We start from the raw sequence: 19086 nt of genomic DNA on the forward strand, positions 1-19086 counted from the left end.
AAAAGACAGGCAGTTTAAGAGACTTGCTCAAGATGATACACCATGTTCACAGAAGACCTATGAATAGAATCCAAGTCTTGTTTCCCCAATTGCCTGTTCTAACAACTAGACAATTCTCCCTACACAGCTCCCTTATCCATATCTACCATACGTAACTTAAGAATGGTATCATCAGCATTGAGACCAAAGACAATCACTAAACAGAAGAACAAAAGTGACAGGTGTCTTGCAGTTAAATATCAGTTTCCCATGATCTCCCCACGCAAGTGTGAGGTTTTCCATGAAAATATCACCTCAAAGAGTACATAGGCAACAGGGAAAGAGCCTACTACATAATTCTGGTCTGTCGCTGCACATGAACCATGTTTCACACAAGACATGTTCCATGAGGGTGACTGACTAAAACTACCACAGACATGGAGTCATTTTGTCAATCAAAGCATACTAAAATAATTCTGTAAAATGAGACTTTAATAAACGGAAACTACATTTTCAAAATACTTTTCTGTACTGCAGTGAAAGAAGAAAAGCCTTGTTGGCACAGTAATTAAAGAACATATCACATAATTCCCTTTCAAATGAAGAATGGCAAATTACAAGAAAAAAATAATGCATCACCTATTACTAAGGCTGTGATTTAATCATGAAGATCACGGAAGTCATGGAATCTGTGACTTTCAGTGGCCTCCATGAATTCAGCCTGCGGTGGTCGGGAGTTGCAAGATCCCCTGCTGCCTGCTGAAGCGGGAAGCTGTGGGGTACCCCCACCGCCTCTGTTGGCCCCCGCAGCTCCCTGCCACCACCGGCAACGGGAGACCCGCCCCACTCCGAGCACTCTGCCGCCAGGGAGCGACACTGCTGGGGAAACCCCTCCAAGCTCCCTGCTGTGTGGCGGTGGATACTGAAGGGGAAACTCTCCCCCCCCCAAGCTCCCAGCAGGTGGCGGCAGGGGAATTCCCAAGCTCCTGGCCCCCATGGGTGGCAGGGAAATCCAAGCTCCCAGCCCCCACAGGCAGTGAGAGATGTTCGAAGCTGCCTGCAGCCCTCAGCTGCTGCAGGCAGCTCCTAGTCCCTGCAGCAGCTGTCCTTCTTGAAGTAGTGTGCGGAGCTGTAGATCCCCATTTTGTCACAGATATTTTTAGTAAGAGTTAGGGACAGGTCACGGCTTCCATTAATTTTTCTGTTTTGCCCGTGAACTGTCCATGACTTTTACTAAAAATATCCATGACAAAAATCTTAGCCTTACCTATTACCTCCAAGAAACAAAGGAGCATCATTTGTCTTCTAGTTCCAAGCTCCTTCTAGAAAATTAAGAACTCAAGAAGAGAGAAGAGTCATACAGAACTAGTTACGGTATCTGTTCAAGATTAAGAATAGCCAAATCATCCTAACACAGATACTAACAAACTAAATCCAAGAACATATAGGATAAGAAGTTATTATCTCAAATGATAGCAGCCCAAACTCAAACTCCCTGCGTGGCTATATGTTCATAATCCTCAAGTTATAAGATGGGCAGAAAGGGTTACCTCAAACACAAGCAACAGTGGCCAAGTTGAGAAGGCTCCATGCAGTTCCCACACTTTTTTAAAATACTTTTCCCCGAAACAGCCCAGAGCCTCTATATACGTTCCTTGACATGTCCTATGCTACAACTTAAAATGGACACTGTCAATTAAAAATGCCACTTATCAGGAAGTTTCATTTTGGTGACAAAAGTAGGCTAAAACAAGACAGACTACTATCACTGAAAAACTAGACAAAAACCTTTCCTTTTGTTTCCACTTAAACTTACAAAAATAAATTTGAAATGTCATATTTCTATATGTAGTTTTCTTGTTCTCGCCTTCATATTTGTTATATATGCTTCATTTAACAGTATTGTACTTAACGTCCTGGTTTAAAAAAAAAGGGTTATATTATAGAGATATGGGGAGAAGGATAGAAAAATCAACTGTAGAGAGGAGACACACAGCTAGCTCAGGAGTAGCTGCCTCCCTGTGGCTCAGCTAATTGTAATTCTGAATCCCTCCAGTTTTACTAGGCCACAAAACATCCTGGAATAACAGAGATTAACAGATCCTGGAACCATTTTACAAGCTTTTTTACTTTGAACTTTAAGACAATCCTGCAGAGAGTTACCCATATGATGAGCTGAGTGGCTCCTAGTTTTATTTGCGGTGTAGTGGCCCTGCTCACCCCAATTATCAGAGATTCCTTAGGTGAAAATAATGAGACCCTCCAACTGCTGCTCTTTGGAGGGAAAAGTGGGAGCTTCTGGCCTGATAGACCCATTCTCTTCCATTGCTGTAGAAAGCCAAGCAATCAGCCAGGGAAATCCTAATATGTTTGGGTAACAGCCTTTTTACGATTGCCTTACACAAACACATTAACTTGAGCAGAATCTGATTGTCCCTGTGAAATATTACCCAAGTAATAACTAGTGTACCATTTCGTACCTCCAACAGAAGACATTTTCCAGCTTTGAAAACGGGAGCAGTCACGAAAGTTCATTTGTTCTGAACAAGAATGAATAAGCAGAACTTGCTGGCAAAAGAGTGCTAAATAAATCACAGAAGTATGCTACTTTTGAAACAGTAAGTAATCAAATATCCCACCTCATAAAAGGCAACCATTGTTCACCATCCCCCAAAATTGTAGCCAAATTACTACATGGCTTGTGTTTCTGATAAGCCATGTTTAGGTTTTTGATGCACATCATTATTTAGCACATTACTTATATAGAACCCAAATAGCTTAATTCAATAAAAGTATAGACTACTAGCTACACACATTCTTTATAAGGCAGTGCAAGCACTGAAAGACCGCAAGTGAAGAACCAAACAGAAACACAAATTAAGGATGTCAGACAATTCTAATAAGGGAAAAAGATAAAGTCCTCGTTACTCAAGGGACCCAGTCATGCACCGTAGTGAGCACTGTCAAAGTTGTGCTTTCTCCCAGGCTGCTCCACATGCTTGGGAGATACTTCCTGTAAACATCCACAAAGCTACCTCATTATCCACATTCAGATCCCTCCTAAGGACTCTCTTCTGCCACAATGTCTACAAAAAAATTTGACAAGTTAGACAGTGGACTGCACACAGCCCATCATGCTAACCAATACTGTCTCACTGTTTACTTGTACTCCCCCATCTGTCTATATACTTCAGTGTCTCTTGTCTTATACTTGGATTGTGAACCCTTTGGGCAGGGACTGTCTTTTTGTTCTGTATGTACACCACCTAGCACAATAGGGTCCTGGTCTATGACTAGGGGCCCCTAGGCTACAATTGTACAAATAATCAATAAAGATACTGAAGTCAATGGGAATTGTTTGACCTCATCATCTTGCAGAACATGGGCCTATACCATGAAATTCAATAGATATGGATTATTATTCCCTAGATTTGTACTTTTTTGTCATCCTAACATAAGCATATGTTCTTTGTATGAATGAAATCTGAGTAACTTGCATTCTAACTTTTAATTATATAATTATGAACCACCCTTTTCCCAGTTCTGTAATTTGTAGACTGAGCAAGCCAAGAACTCAGTCTACTAAAACTGATATTCCACAAGAGATTCTTCTGTGCTTTTGCCGTACTGAAATAGTTTGAGAGCAATTAGGACTACAGAGTCATCTAGGACCAAGAAATTCATCACAGCAGCATTTCTATTCATAAAGCTAAGAGTGTGTTTTTACTTTATTTCAGGATCTGACATTTTAAGTCAATGAGTCTTTTACTGATATTTCAAAAGCAATTACATTCACACACCTCTTCCTCTACTTACATTCACTAAACCATTCTAAGGGTTGGGATTAAATTTTATGCTTCGCTGACAGAAAACAGAATCCTAAATCATCAATCCATGTATAATTGTTAATTTCCCCACTTGTTTCTTATGGCCCCCATACCCATTTTCCTCTGTACCAGGCATTACTTTAGTCTTGCATATTTTAAATCCAGTGCTAAGACCCTGTCCATGCTTATTAACTCTTCTCGGCTCCTCTTTGCTGTAACTCTCCCAACTGTTCAGACTTACTGAATTTTGTATGGAATGGTAACTGGTCATGAAATTTGGAAAAAAGGATCAACACCACAGCCTTCTTAATACTAATAAAGTTAAATAACGTGTCAAGTATATTTCCCTTGATATTAATTTCTCTAAATATTAAGATTTTTGTCCTAGCTAATTTTCCCTGCCTCGATTATATACTATCGGCAGCCTGTTTTTACTTACTAAATACACTTGTATGGACCCTCAACAAAGGAGCTTTTTAAGACCACTGCCCTAATTCCATTACATGCTAGACTTATTTCGGCTATGAGCCCTCTGTATCTGTTTAAGAAGAAGAAGAAGAGTTTGTATTTATAGTTATATATTAATATTTAGTTACATTAAAGTTTTATTTCAATAGTTATGGCATAGTAAATTCATTCTGAACTATGAAAAGACAGTATGGCAAAACGTTAACTCAGATGCAGACCCTCATTGTACAAACTCTTACTGATGGAACTAACACGATTTTATTTCTAGATTTACTGTAGGATCTGTCCCTCAGCAGATGTCTGTCTTGAAATACCTATTCAAACTCCATCAACGTTAATGGGAAATACAGATCCATCTTGTAATTGTGAAACACTACTTCAAAAATTAAGGTTTGGATTTAAAAGGCAAATTCCTAGCTAAACAATGTTACCCTGGTTTTTTACATGATATGACATGAGCATATGTACAAAATAACAAACATTCTGACAATTTTGCTATCCCTACCCATAACTTTTTTTTAAGGTCAAAACTTCCTGGCTTTGCTAGTCTTAATAATATAAAACTTATTTTACATATTTTGTTAATTTGACACTACAAAAATTAAAGTTTCATATTTTAAAAAAAGTTATTCTGTCTAAAGATCTTTGGGCCCATATGAAAGTGGACTATAAAAGTACCTAACCAAAGCCTGACATTTCCATGACCAATGAAGTGTTACAATATATTATAAAATATTTACTTAAAAAGTCACAGTACATGATTACATTAAATGACTTCTGAATTGTATCTAGTCAGGCAGTTTCAAAGCATTATTAATTGAGCCACTAAAAAAAAAAAAAAAAAAAAAGGAGTGGAGCACCAGCTCAATCTAAGCAAGCATTTGAGAAGTCAGGCTCTTTTTGTTAAAGCATTGCAAAACTAAGGTGTAGAAAAATGAGGAATAAGGGACAGGGAAATAAAAAAATATCCACTGCTGTGATTAAAATGATATTTATCCTCTCTAGGTTGAAAAGTGGAACAACCGAATTATTACCCTCTTACACACACACACAAGGGCAGAGAATTATTATGAGAGGCTCTGCAATTGCCAAGAAGAGGCGGAAAAGCAAGGGTGGCAGAAGAGAAGCCAGAGAGATAAGGAGAAAACAGAAAGGGGACTTCATCCCAGCTACCGACCAAATAATATTTAAGAGACGCTGTAATTAACCCGTTGCTTTTTCCAATAGGTGAATATCTAGTCAGAACATCTCTTCCTGCCCTTCCCCTCTTTGCCCCAAGCCCGGCCTCCAGTCTCTACCCTCCCTCACAAACTTCCCCACAGCCTAGGACGTGGCTCGTTGCAGTTGGAGAAGGAGCGATCCATACAATGACGAGGTGAAACCAGTCTGAAGTCCACAAAGAAACCATCCGCCTTTTAAAACGTGCTGCGGGAGGAGGAGGGGGGGGACACAAGTTTTTACCCACCCCCTTCCCCTCCTTCGTAGGAGGCAGAGGGGAAAAGAAACGAATCCCCCCCCTTCCCCCAACTTCTCCCTGCCCACCCCCAGGGGAAAAGCCCCGGCTCACATCACTTAGGAGGGAGGAGAGACAGCACAGAGGGGAAGCTGGAGAACCCCTACCGTGTGCAGGCGGCTAAATCCCGGGAGACAAGGCGACCCCCCCGCCCCGACACACACACAATACGGGGTGCGAGGGCCCCCCTCCCAGCAGGTCGCTATAGGGAAGGGGGACGTCGCCACGCCGCGGGGAGCCCACACGCGCCCGGGGAGGGCAGAGGCTGCGTGGCGGGGAAGCGGACCGCAGGGGCTGGGGAGAGCGGGGAACCCCCGCACCGGAGGGAGGGGACCAGACCGCCGCAGGCCCCCGGAGCGGGGAGGCGCTGCCGGGCGAAGGGAGCCGCGCCGCCCCGCCGCCCCCCGGGCTCGCACTCACCTTCCTGCCGCCCCCGGCCAGCGCGGCGCTGCCCCCCGAGTACATGTAGTAGGCGATGCCCAGCACCCAGAGGAAGGCGAAGCAGAGCAGCAGCCGAGACCTGCGCCGCATCCTCCCGCCCGCCCCGTGCAGCCGCCGCCAGGCCAGCAGGAAACGGCCACCAGCCGCCGCCACCGCGCAGGGTCAGGGGGCAGAGGGCGAGCGCCCGCCCCCCGGCCAATCCCGGCCGCCCGGCCCCACAAGGGGCGGGGCAGGGAAGGACGAGCGGCGTCTCCATGGTTACATCGCGCGGGGCCTCCCGCGCCGCTCCGCCCACCCAGGCTGAAGAGGGCGGGGCTCCTGCCCGCCTCCCGTGACGCGCGCCACCTGCTCGGAGCGCCGCGGGAGGCCGGCGCTGCCCCTCGGCTGGCTGGGCGAAGCGGCGCGCGCAGGGGCTGCTGGGCTGGGACCCTGGGAGAGCATCTGCCGCAAGCCCCCGGAGAGGGAGAGGGAGAGGGAGAGGGAGAGGGAGAGTTAGCCGGCCCCGCCCCGCCCCGCCCCGCTCTCGCAGGCGTAAGGGGCAGCGGGGGGGGGGGGAATGAAGCGCCAAGGGGGCGTGGGGGTCAGCTTCTCACCCAAACGCAGCGCTGCTCCCCGAAGGGCTGCCCGCTCGTAGGAGCCGGAGGCGCGCAGGCATGGGAGCCAGAGACACGCTTTCATAAAGGGACTCTTTATCGAAGAAGGGAAGGGGCTAATCTAAGCGGGGAGGCAGCTGTGAAGAAAGTGGTGCTGTTTACAGGAAGAGTTTGCAACTGAATCGTCATCTTTTTCTCCGTGAAGTTTAGCCAATTGACCTGTTATTTGTAACCCACTCTGACCTAGACCACGTTTACATGAGAAAACTGCATCGGTTTAATTAAATCGGTTTAGAAACTGATTTAGTTAAATCCGTGCAACCCCCTAGCACAGACACTTATTCAAATAGGTAGGAAATCTTTAAGATGTACTCCAACCTTAAACGTTAAATCCCTCTAGCAGGGCTTGGAGGTTGTACAGGGATTCTTCTTCCTTGCCTGCTTGGAGCCTCCCCCAAGGGTAAACCACCCATGCAGGGCCCCACACCCCTACTTTGACTTGTTGCTTTTGGGACATCTCTTCCTGACACTGTTCCCTTGCCTTCTGCTGGGGCCACCACTTACCTCAACTCTACCCCTAAGCAGCCCAAGATAGCTGCCGCACTGCTCCTGGTTCTCACTGGGATTTGCTGACTTCTGTTTGTCACTTGCTGGGCCCCTTTTGGTGCGACCGGTCTCCTGTTATTCAGTTCTGACCGCCATCTGCTCTCACAGTGAGATAACATAAAACAAGAATGTGAAACTGAAAAGAACACAAAAAAACCAAACAAACAGCATATATATCAGCATCATGGTATCCGATTTAGGCTTGACATTCATGATTTTTAAAAGTTTGCTCTATCATCTCACCAAGTTTTTTTTTAAACTTTAGTCCATTTTATTGCTGCATATACTGACAGGCTCCCATATTTCTATGATTCTTCTGTCTACTGATGCCAACAGCCTCTGCCAATCCTGCTGCCCTTCTGCCAGTCCATCTGCACCAATGGCTGCAGTATCTGTTGCCAGTCTCTAGAAGACTTGACTCTAAGCAGTATGGGAATGTGGCAAGAGACCAGTGTTAGGACTGGCAAAAGCTCTGTTAGCAGGGGGAAAAAACAGTAGCCATTAGGAAAGGAGTGTAAAAATCTGCCCCTGCTGCTCACCGGAGAAGAGACTTTGTTGACAGTCTCATCAGAGAGGCTGAAGACTACACAGACCTGGAAGCTGAGAGGTGATCCTTTCATACCAAGGCTGACTGCCTGTGCTGTAGTCGTTCAGCATCTGAAGATTTCATTCAAAGAACCTCCCCAAGGCTTGAATGTGGGATACAATGTGTGACAAAGGGTATATCTACACTGCAATTGCAGGTGTGATTACAGCACCAGTAGACATACCCAAGCTAGCTTTAATCTAGCTAGCGCAAATATCAATAGCAGTGAAACTGCAACAGCATTGGCTTCGGTGCAGGCTGTACAAGCCTGTCCAAGACCCTTGGGCGGCTAGCCCATGTGGCAGTCCATGTTTTCATGGCTTCACTGCTATTGGTACTCATACTAGCTAGCTGAAAGCTAGTTCAAGTATATCTACACATGATGCGATCACACCTTCGATTGCAGTGTAGATTTTCCCACAAAATGAGGAACACAAAACAATTATTGATGCTGGAAACTTAAAATGGTGCAAAGAGATTTATCCTGTTAGTGCAAATGACTCTGTAAATTCAGTTTCATGATTCTTAGTTTTGAAAGTAAATAATTTTCAACAATAAAATTGAGGGAGATGCTCAATTTGTGTGGAACTTTTGGAACAAAATGATTGACATTCCTTGGAGTGAGGTACACTTCTCAGAGGTCTCGGCCGCAGTGAGCCATATAAACATTATGAGATAGATTCTCAGGTGCCCCCAAAGCATGTTGAATGCAGGAGGGATGAGGAGAGGAGGTGCAAAGGAGCTAGGGTCAATCCTAGGGCCAGTTCTTCACTGGCCTGGTTCTCGGTGTAGTTTAGGGCAGTCACAGTAGCCAGTGATTGCCTCAGCAGCCAGTGATTGCCAGCCCTATGCCAGCCCTATGCCCCTGGAAGATTCCTTCTCTGAACAGTTCAGATCTGCCAGGTTTTGAGCCAGGGAGCATATACAAAGAAGATTTAACAGACCCAGTAACAGTACTAACGACCAAATTGTTTCGCATAGAAAAAATCACACACTGGTGTCTAAAGTGATAAAATATGGAGCCTTCCCAATCTCTTTTAACCTTACAAGGTCTAAAGGGCCTGAGCCACAAACTGCTACTCCCCTCCCGCTTACAAAGTCCATGAGACTCCTTCCTTGCCTCCTTCACAACCTCAAGATCTTCATTCAGATTTTCAAAGACCTTCCTGCAGCCCCTGCAGTGTCCTCACTGATTCACAGCAACATATGGTCCCATTACTAGACTTTTCATTCCACAGCAAAATTAGCCACCCATGCATGCACAGCAAATCCTTCCATAGCCGCACACTTTACAAGCTTAGCAAAATAATGTACTGCACATGCTCACTATGCAATTTTCAAAGACTTATAACTCAGCCAAATCCAAAGTAATTTCCTCTGGAAAAACCAAAGGCCCTTCTGCTCAACAAGGGCTAGTTACTCCTATGCCAGATTTCACTTTTCAACCTGCTGATTAAGTCGTAGAAAGGTTTCAGTAATTTATTTTAGAATGTGAAATGTATTTTTCATGTTTCTGATATTCGAGAATGACTGAACCAGTTTTGCTGAAACATTCCAAATATATTAATCTTTGGGCAGACACCAAGGCCAGAAAATTTCATCCTGAAATGTAAATGTTTCAGAAAGTTGTAAGCAAGTAAAGCACAGGGAGTTAAAATGTAAATCATATATTAGTAGCTGCCTCTCCTCTTATAGCACATTCACACACATTCTTCTCTGCCCCAAAAATCCTATCCTACTTACACAGCAAAGTAAAAACTAAACTAAGTTTGCCTTAAAGCAAGAAATGTAAGCAAAATGTAAGCAATCTTGAATGCAGTTCAAAAGAAAATATTAGAATATTTTAAGAGCAGCATTGGTAGAATGATCCAGAGAATGTAAAGGGAAATCATGTCCCCTGATGGCAGATATCAATGCCTCCTTCAGAAGATAGCATGCTTCTAGCCCCCCTTGAAATATGCCATTTTCCTACCAATTCTGCAGAAACCTGTACAAACTATTTCCCTATTTCCAATTTGTCCTACCTGAGCAAAATTATTGAGAAGGTTGTAACAACTAAACTCCAGCAGCATGTAACTTCTTCCAGTGTTCTCAACCCTGATAACCAGATTTCAGAATGAGACATGGCACAGAAACAGCTCTCTTGAAAGAAAGATTACGGAAGGAAGAGAGAATTCCTAGAGGGATTTGCTGTAACATTGTCCTCAGCTTTTGACTGAGGATAACTGATCACTGATTATCAGGTTTGTGTGACTCCTCAGGGTCATGCTGTACTTTTCACAGCTCCCAGTGACACAGCATTGTCAAGAGTGGTGAGGAACACTTTCTATCATTTGTGACAGGATACGAGATTCCACCCCTTTCTCTCAGACAAGACTATACCCACTGTGATCCACAGCTCAAACTACCACTAATCATTCTCACCAGGGGATGCGGGGAAATACCAAGTGAAAACTACAACTAGTACGTCACATGGAAGCCTGTCTTTTGAGCAACAAAGATAAATCAGAACAAACTGCACCATTGTTTTTCAAACTCCACTAGCACCTTATACATTTCTGCTTTAAATTCAGAATCATACTCCAAATCAACAAGGTACTTAATGGCCTAGGACCAGGCAATAGAAGAGAATATCTATCCATCTGCGACCCAGCAAAGCAGCTGCCCTCTGCAGGAAAACTTCAACTAAAATAGCCCAGGATAAGATTCTTGGATGATTGGACAAAGAACTCCCAACTACAGAATGCCTTACTATACAGGATGAGACTGAGCCTCAGCCATGATCACCACCTATTCAAGAAGGTCTTTCCCCACTAGCAGCATGCCCTTCCACCTCCCACACTAGGTGGAAGGGGGAATAAGGGAAAAGAAAGACTTGCCAGAAGAAAGGAAGGAAGAAGAGGGTGGAGAAGGAATGGGAAAGTGAGGAAACAGAAAGACTGTTTCTGAGCATGCTTTAAGCTATATTTCATGTTGCTCCATACTTGGGCCCTGATCTTGCACTCAGTGAAATCAATGACAAAGGTGCCAGTCAGTGCAGTATTAGAACCTTAGGTACCTCAGTGATAAGAACCTTAGAAATACAACAGATTAGATAGATTATTGCCCTGATCTATTTAGAGAGATAGGTGTGGACTACCAGAAAAGCTCAGAAAAATAGGATCCAATGTGGAAAACAAATGCCATAAACACATATCAGCTGCGCTTGAATTGATCTTTTCAAAGGCATGGGGCCCAGTCTATCAGTAATAAGCAAATACACTGTTTAATTTGAAAAAAAAATATTTTCTTCCAGATTCTTCAATTTATTACACAGTAGAACCATGTTCAAACATACTCAATGGAGCACAAACCTGGAAATCCTCATCCCACCCGCTACATCATGCTCATGGTTGACCAAGGACGTAGCATTGTCTGATGGGTGTTATTAGTCCATATCTCCTGGTGCTCCCTTTTTGCCAGGTGGGGGTGCTACTACAAATGGACTGATCTGAACCTACCCCAACACAGTGTCTGACACAGTAGTTCCACTGCTTTTTCTAACACATTTGGTGGCTAGACATATAAGCTACAATATAGTATTTATGTCATTACTGTACAGTATAGTCCAGGACACTGCTCAAGAATATTTTTCATCATGCAATTAAGTAGTTGTTTGACATAGTATCCTTGATTTTTAAAGTTAAAAATGAATTATAAATAAATATACCATGCATTACTTTATCATGTTTGTTTGCATATTTGTTTGCATAATCTGCAAAATCTGGTATTTTGCATCGAGTCTCCTAATCATTAGAACAAATGAGTCAGGTTTCTATATCACACTCAAGAGCATATTTCATGTAAGAAAGCAAATAAATGCCCATAATAATTTCAGTTCACATAGCTTTCAGAAGTCGTATCTTGATTTTTTTTCCACATTTAATCATTTGGTACTTTGGAAGGGACAGTAAATAGGCCCTTACGCAGCAGGAAATGGAAACCAACCTTGATTGTAGCCTTTATGGCCCTTTTGGCTTTGAAATTTTATATATTTCCTTAAGGCAAGGACAAAAACAAACAATCAAGAGAAATTCCTCTCACACTCTTCTACTTCCAACACAAGGAGCCAAATTCATCATTTGAGTAACTCTACTGAACCAGGGATGAATCTGGCCCAACAAGTCCATCAGAGAAACAAGAGAATTCCAAAGAAAGAGACTGCACCTCAGGGATAGTGTGTTTTCTTGGCATTGTGGCTTTTCCAGAGCTTCCAATAGAACAGCAAGTGTTTCCATTCAAGAAGAGAGATTGCAAATCCATCTATGTCTCTTTAAGCTGAAGGACCCTGATAGTACAACATCAGAAAAACAATCTTTTTTCCTTCCTCACTCCACCAGAATAATGCTCACTGTTTTCTCAACTTCCAAAAGTATTTCTGTGTAGTCAGTGTGTGGCGAGAGACATACATCTCTCAGAGAGATGGCTACCTTTGATTTTACTTGTCAATTTGTCTCTTCTACTTATACAGCTATAAATGAGGTCATATCTATTAAAATAACATTTTGTCTTAAGAAATTCACAAGGAAGGTAATTTATCCAATAATTTAGATATAGATATACCAAGTGTGAACCTCATCTTGCACACACAAGCGTAAATCCGGAATCTCACGGTTCCCAGGTATCACAGGGTGACTGGCCCCTGTAACTGAAGCAGGTACAGTCCCCCTCTGCCAAAGCAGCTGTTCCCAGTTGGCCCAGTTAAGAGGGTGAGGCTGTATCTGGGGCTATGAAGGGCTGGCTGTGGGAAGGAACTGGTTGAGAGAGAACGAGCCAGAAAGAGTCAGGAAGTAGGACTGGTAGAGCCTGTGGTATTTGGGCAGCCTAGGCCTGATCAAAACTACAGGGCTGCCCCTTAAGCGCAGGGAAGGAACAATTAAGCCCAGACCACAAATGAATTATTGGGACAATGAATGAGAAAACAGGAACAGGAGTGAAGGTCAAAGGTTAAAAATCAGGGACTCAGAAGGGGACACTGTAGAGAACCCTGGACACTGCTCACTAATCCTCAAAGGTGTCCAAGAAGGAGTCAGTGGACACCGCCCAGCGGAACCAGAATAGGACCTCTAGAATAGAATCCCCTGGGAGGGGAGACAGTGGAAGCCAGAGATGCAAAGAGTGAGCCAAGGAATGGTTTTTTGGTTGTTTGTTAAGTCTGGACAATAAAAACTTGTGTAAAAGAGATGAGAGTGTGGCATTGCGTCCTTGGTAAGCTGGGAAGAAGCTCAGCCTTGTGACATTGAGCTAGCTGCACACTGTCCCTTCTTGGAGTCTTGGAGTGGAGTCTTGGAGTGTACCACCCATTGGTGTCAGGCCTTGGACTTTTACTTCTTCTGGCATGGAATTCTGCAATTTGCCTACACTTAGACCAGGCTCTGAATTACAGCCCCCTGATTCCAGTTATGACCAGCCTGTTCACTGATACCTCTCAGTTCATCTCAACCTCCCGCCCCTTTTCTAGGGTCTTCTTGGGGTTAGGTCTCCTTTTGATCTCAGGCTTAGCTTTGGGGAAGGTACCCCATTCTAATCTGGATGGAGCCAGTTATTGTTATCTTAAATCCTTTGAAGCTGGGTACCTGAGAGGCTGTCTTATCTGTGTGATGGTTTCACCTTTCCTAGGTTCCTGAACAGCCACCCCTTTTTCACAGCCTCCTTTGATTTAACTCTATGCATTCAGGTAGGCAACAATATCAAACTGAACAGGGAGACTGAAGAACACTTAATATTCATAAAAGATAATACAGTTTCCCAGTTTGTCACAAGGAATAACTCCACTGAACTTAATGGAGTTACAATGGAGTAAAACCAAGTAAGTGAGAGAAGAACGAGGCCTACGTTTATCTCCCTTTTTCAAGATGGGTGCAAAACCAATATTAATATGCACTTCTAATTATGGTTCTAATGCATACAACCTTCCTACCAATTATCCCTGCTAGGAGCAACAATAATTTAACCATGGAGATAACTAGTGGGATCAGTATCAGGCCCAAAAGTGAACATGCATAAATATGTGGACTATGGCCTCTGACACATAGGCTTCACCAAGCATCCCTCTGTGATGAGAGTAGCCCCTCAGCAAGTCTGGGGACAGGTTGTACCCTGCGCTCCCTCTGCTGGCCACAGGTTTTCCGGACAGTACCTGTGGGGAGCACCTGTCAGCATTTGGCCTTCTACTGGTAAACTTCAGTGTCAGTGTTGCTAAAATACACTTGCCAAATGCCCATTCATGTGAACTTTGAGTGACTTTTAAAAAAGGTTTGAGTTTTCATTGCTCTGTGGGTGATAAATTACATTCTACATGGATTCTACAGGAACTGACAATCCTACATGAACTGACACTTCAGCTGTTCAGTACAAAGTTAGTAAAAGAAGTTCTTTAGGTTAATCATTATATAAAAGTTGGATAAATATTTGCCTAGAGGTGCATATATATACACATTTTATCTTAGTGTTCCATGGGGCAGTGATGGCAAAAAAGAGAGTGCTAATTCCTGCCTTTAACTGAAGCAGCCAGGCCAGGAGTTATTGATGTTTGGACAGCAATGCATTTGTCTAGGAATCTCCTGAGGCTGTCCATAACTTATGTAGTGCAAGAAAGGGTGGTTGGGTTGGTTCTTAATTCTTCATGTTTGTTTCAGTATTACAAAACGTTTCAACAGGTGAGAAGTGCTAGAAAATCACCAAAATGTGTTATGTAATTTGGACAGCCTCTCTTCCCTTACAGGGCAGGCTGGTTCTGGATGAGCTGCCCGCACAGTTTACTATTCTTGTGCATTGGAGCAGTTTACACAAGAGTTCCCTTGCTGGCTAGTGTGCAAATCTGATAGCAACAGAGGCTAAACATGTTACCAAACCTGTAGGTCATGATTCCTTGAGGAAGAGGGGTATGCCCCAACATGTAAGCCAAGCACATATCCTAGCACACCCCATGCACTGTGGAGAGATCTGCCTGGCTCCCTATGCCCTCTTCAGTAGGCATCTGTGTACACCAGCAGGCCACAGTGCAGGATTTAGCCAGACAAAGAAGACAAAAATCTTCATGTTTGGCTGTCTTGTGGTGTGCGTGTGTTGGTTTTTGTTTTGTTGTTGTTGTTGTTGTTTTGGTTTGGGTTTTTTAAGCTTCAGGGCATTTTCTTGGTGGGGTCAGCTGGAACTAAAAACCTGGCTTTGTATAGTAAAACTGCTTGTTTTAATCTCTCAAGTTATAAATTTGCTTAGTCCAGTCTTTTTGTGGAGGGTGGTATCCTTCTAGGCCTATTGGAGAGTAATACATCTTGGTGCAATTAATCACATTGAAATAGTTTTCTGATGCATTACTTCAATAAAACAATTTCCCCAGCAGTTTGGAGTTTCCCTGGATCAGATCAGGATGTTCTGTAATCTTTTCAGTTTTTCTCCATTGCTTTTTTGGCTAGGTTGCCTCCAAGCATACCATGTGCTTTAGTAATAATAACAAAAGGCAAATATGAAGCCACCCATAAGACCATTATTTTCATTAGCTCTTCTGTTCTAAAAGCCAGGAAAATATCAGCAGGGCCCACCAGACCCTAGCCAGCTGTCGTCTTCCTCCAATCGTCAAAACAGTGACCTATTATGTAAGCTCTACTAGAAGAGTTTGACAGAAAACCAAATTAGTTCAGGATCTCACTGGTATCTTAGATGCTAAGTTTGATCAACTAGCCCTCTCAGGTCAAAGTATAGAAAGTACAGAATCAGAACGGATAGAGGAGAGCCAAGAAGAAATTGTGAGGCAATTGAATTAAGGCGCACACGCACACTCAAAGAAAGCAAATGTGACATTGCTACCAATTCATGGAACACTAATGTTAAACTACAAGTATTGCATCAAAACAATGAATTACTACCAAGTGAGAGTGGCCAATGTCTAGGGTGACCAGACAGCAAGTGTGAAAAATCGGGACGGGGCTTGGGGGTAATAGGAGCCTATATAAGAAAAAGACCCAAAAATTACAGGGACTGTCCCTGTAAAATCAGGACATCTGGTCACCCTACCAATGTCAGATTTCTGGCATTATCTACCAAGAGGTCTAATCACATTTATTACAGCTAGAGCAGGTAGCAACAGCTAGAGAAAAGGTTGCAGGAATTTCTTCATTTTGGGCTAGATTCTGGCCAGCTTCATTCCAACAATACTCCCATTTTCTTCTATATAACTACTCTTGGAGTGGGGTAGTATGCAGCATGAGGCAGAGTGGCAGTCTAGCCTTTAATATTTTTTCTTTTAAAAAACTAGGAAATTTCATACAAAAAAAATTGCACTAAAGGCCAAATTGTGTCTTTTAGGCATTAGTTTGTATTGGAGGTGCATATATCAGGGACAGCTCAGGAAGTTTTTACACCCGTGTAAATCACTGACTGCAACAGAGTTACTTCCAATTTACACCCTTGCAGATCCCTATGTCACTGCACACATTCTCAGGCCCTGCAGAGCTTGGTGGATATCTGGGCAGGGGCGCCTTGATGCAATAGTACATTTGCCTGATTGTACCATGAGCTCGTATTATCACTCAGCAAAGGAGCAGGAGAGAGACATCTGGTTTGTGACTGAGAGATCCTAAGAGATTATGGATACTTATTAGTCTTGATCTGTCCCTACCCTCCAAAAATGTCATTATGCAGCTGCTGTGAAGCAAACCAAAATATTTTAAAATAAAGGGCCAAATTGTGCCCTCAAAGGCCCAAATGTGGCCCCTGCTGAAATTGTTGGGAACCCTCTCCTCTCTCAGACAGCCTAGGGTAGAATCTGAGCCAAAGACTTTACAAAACAGTTTTACAAGGTTGAATTGAAGGAGTGGAAACATATGTGGGGAGCAATGGGACATGGTGGGATTCTGAGTGAGCTGCAGATAAATGCCAGTGAAGCACTGGGTCAGTATTCGCCAAGGGACCTGAGGGAGGCTGGAGGCTGACCTGAGGATTATATTTTATAATTTATTTTTGAAAGAAAAATATCTGGGACCAGGATGGGTCAACTGGATATTATCAAAAAGGTTACATTTAAATTGATGGTGTTCTAAAAACGATGAATGCAATGTTAAGACTTTCTGAACTCACCCCTATAGCATACAGCCCAACCTTTTCAGTCTGACTACCTGCCAAACTTGCCTACAATTACAGTGCATCATTTATTAATGGTGAGAGCAAAGGGAAATTAAGGGTGTATGTGGGTGTAAATGACAGCAAAATGTATCTCTATGTATTTATGTCGATGCCAAGGAATGAGACAAGGTGGGTGAGGTAGCGTCTTCTATTGGGTCAACTTCTGTTGGTGAAAAAGACAAGCTTTCAAGCTTACACAGAGCTCTTCTTTAGGTCTGGGAAAGGTATTCAGAGTGTCACAGCTAAATACAAGGTGGAACAGACTGTTTAGCATAAGTAGTTAGCACAAACTGTATTTTCCACCAAATGCATCCGATGAAGTGAGCTGTAGCTCACGAAAGCTTGTGCTCAAATAAATTTGTTAGTCTCTAAGGTGCCACAAGTCCTCCTTTTCTTTTTGCGAATACAGACTAACACGGCTGCTACTTTGAAACCCGCATATTGTGAGGAACTATTCAAGGTGAAGTGGCCAGCTAACTCCTCTGCAGTCATAGGACAAAAAAGGGGGCTTAGTGGGTTACAGATTGTTATAATAAGTCATAAATCCAGTGTCCATGGCCCTGTCTACACATACAGCACTGCAGCGGCACAGCTGTACCAACAGACCTGTGCGGCTGCAGCGCGTCTGGTGAAGATGCTCTATGCCAACAGGAGAGGGCTCTCCCATTGACATAAAAAACCCACCCTCTGAGCAGCATAAGCTATGTTGTCAGGAGAAGCTCTACCACCAACATAGCACTATGCACACAAGTGCTTATGTAGGTGTAATTTATGTCACTCAGAGGGTGGAATATTCACACCCCTGAGCAGCATACGTTTTGCCCACATAGCTGGTAGTGTAGACATAGCCTATGAATGTCTTTCCTCATCACACTGCAATGAAGGCTAATGAGGAATTTCCAGTCACTTGAAATTGATGTGGGAGATTATCCTGTGGATCTGTATTACTTTTGGGGGCAAGAGTATGGAACTCAAGAACAAACAGCAGTAATACAGAGCTGTACAACTTGTGTTGGATAAATAATTGAGGGCTATGGCTAAACAGGTGAACACCAGCTGGCTAAGTCTGGAATTAACTGTAACTCAAACTGTACAGCAGACTCTTAATTTTGGAAGCTACTAGCTCTCAGCAGACATTTCAGCTATTCACTTCCAAAGACTGCTGACACACATGTAAGACCTGGTGTCTGACCTAATATAAACATAAGCCATGCTGTACTGGAACAAGTCACTGTTGAGCCATGAAGCTTGGTTTCCTAGCTCTAGCTGTGGCCAGGATGTGATGAGTCACAGGAAGTTGAAAAATCCCCCAAAATACATCAAGTCAATTGGGCATTGCTAGGGGGAGGGGGCATTCCTTTCTGATGCCACCAGCTGATCAATACAATACAATCACTGTGTATAACCATCTATTGAAAAGAGAGTGGAATGTCTGACTTGTGCTAGTCATTTACAGTCTGATGTAGCTTTGGAAATGTTTTTCTCCTCTGAATTCTTCAGGGATTTCTGGTTAGAAAAGGAATGCAATTTCAACCTATCAGATTAATTTTATGCCCACGGCAGCCAGAGGTAGAAATAAGCATTCTGCCAAATGTATGGAGGACATTGGATGATTGCTGACGGAAGACGACACTGGAATGGGAAAAGAAATACTATATTCCAGTGTAGGTGTGAGATAATGATGATGAGTAATCTATTGCAGATTATTTCTGCTTGTTTTAAACCATACAGACCTTCCAGGAATAATGTATGTTTAATATCAAACCACTTAAAATCCCTCCACTGCAGTACTACATTTGCTTCATGCTAATAAACAAAACAAATATGGGGTAGCCTGTTCCACCAGACTTTGCTGTAATAAACATGGGGAGGCTGAGGGAGGTTGGGTTTTTCTGCCTTCTGTGGGGAGCAGGG

At 43.4% G+C, this 19086-nt stretch overlaps 1 protein-coding gene across 3 annotated transcripts in view; it reads right to left on the reverse strand.

Moving 5' to 3' along the window:
• Window positions 1–6380, reverse strand: part of GALNT2 (polypeptide N-acetylgalactosaminyltransferase 2) — a 147401-nt gene extending 141021 nt beyond the window's left edge. For 2 of the 3 annotated variants that reach the window (XR_006280084.1, XM_038396114.2), the window contains exon 1: window positions 6208–6380. Coding sequence is in view for 1 of the 3 variants with exons in the window: in XM_038396114.2 (XP_038252042.1) it covers window positions 6208–6318 (111 nt within the window). In the remaining 2 variants the exon portion in view is untranslated. The remainder of the gene's footprint in view (window positions 1–6207) is intronic. The other variant, XM_043511346.1, reaches the window with a different exon arrangement.
• Between the last annotated feature and the right edge of the window lie 12706 nt (window positions 6381–19086).

Source organism: Dermochelys coriacea, chromosome 3 (assembly GCF_009764565.3).
Source record: "Dermochelys coriacea isolate rDerCor1 chromosome 3, rDerCor1.pri.v4, whole genome shotgun sequence".
In the NCBI taxonomy this organism is placed as follows: Eukaryota; Metazoa; Chordata; order Testudines; family Dermochelyidae; genus Dermochelys; species Dermochelys coriacea.